Source organism: Arachis ipaensis, chromosome B07 (assembly GCF_000816755.2).
Source record: "Arachis ipaensis cultivar K30076 chromosome B07, Araip1.1, whole genome shotgun sequence".
Lineage (NCBI taxonomy): Eukaryota > Viridiplantae > Streptophyta > Magnoliopsida > Fabales > Fabaceae > Arachis > Arachis ipaensis.
In genome coordinates this window covers 6925921-6927094 of record NC_029791.2, presented here as the reverse complement: position 1 = coordinate 6927094, position 1174 = coordinate 6925921, and the positions used below count along the sequence as shown (strand labels likewise).

The following is a 1174-nucleotide window of genomic DNA, read 5'->3' as shown; positions in this document are numbered from 1 at the left end:
TATAAAAAATAAATTTTTTTATTTTGTAAAAAATAATGTTATTTTTTAGATTTTTGTTTTGTCATTTTCATCTTTCATAACTATTTCTCAAACATTTTAATAATGCTTTCGGTACCATGTTTATAATTTACTCAGTTTCTTAGTCTTTATCTATGATAGATTTCGGTTCCTCTATTTTTTTTCTATTACCGTCTTTAATTTTAAACCAAAAAAAAAAAAAAAATCGGTTGAGTTTACCATGCATATCAGCATGTGATATATATCATATTAGTAATCCGAAATATTTGGTAACCAAAGAAAATCAGTAAAAAACAGCCATAACTTGTCTTATTTAGCATTCATTAATTGTTGCGACAATTAATGAATGCTAAATAAGGCAAGTTCAAGCTGTTTTTTTTGTCTCCCTAGCATTACTCATTAGTAATTTAGCTTGACATGCAAATATTTAATATAGAATCAGTTAAATTATTAATGGCATGAACAACGATAAACAATTTAAAGTTTTCTAAGAAAAAAGGAAATTAGAGGGGCTTTAAAAAAATAAAAAAAAAGTTTATTTTAATTTGCAATAGTAAATTATTGCAAAACGTGTTTCCGGTTGGACAGGAAGCTGGAAAGAAGAAAAGGAAAAAGAAAAGCATGACGCAGAAAATCCACAAAAGAAAAATTCAGAAAAACATGAGGTTGGATTTCTGCCACCAAATTATTCTACCCTTCAACAATTCATCAGGTCAATGTATGTGCACACTCTTGGCCTCTCGGGAGTGGGTATGTACGCCTTTCCATTCTTAATTATATAAATTATTTTATTACTATGATTAATTAACATTACTGATTTATATATTTTTTGGATGGTATATTAATTTTGAAAAGCGTTGAAGGATGTAAAAAAGATAAAGAAGAAGCACCAGTGGAGTCGTCAACTGCTGGACAAACTGATGGAAAAGCCATATGAAGCATTCACCGGAAGGGGTGGTCAACCTGATCTTATTAGTGGTTGGGAGTTTGACACAGGCGTCTTTGAAGCTTTTCATCAATTCAATCAAGGTAGTATCGGACAAATTAAAGAAACGATTTCATTTAATAACGTATATATCTACATACTCAAATCATATACGTTGTGGTAGAGACTCACTTGTAGTTATTTTTTAATAAAGTTTACAGCTTTACAGCT

General features: G+C 29.5%; 1 protein-coding gene across 2 annotated transcripts in view; it reads left to right on the top strand.

The window, feature by feature from the left end:
* LOC107608155 overlaps positions 1 to 1174 on the top strand; it is a 7802-nt gene that overhangs the window by 2470 nt on the left and 4158 nt on the right. For both annotated transcript variants that reach the window (XM_016310034.2, XM_016310033.2), the window contains exons 4-5: positions 607 to 768; positions 874 to 1047. In XM_016310034.2, the coding sequence (XP_016165520.1) occupies positions 607 to 768; positions 874 to 1047 (336 nt within the window). The remainder of the gene's footprint in view (positions 1 to 606; positions 769 to 873; positions 1048 to 1174) is intronic.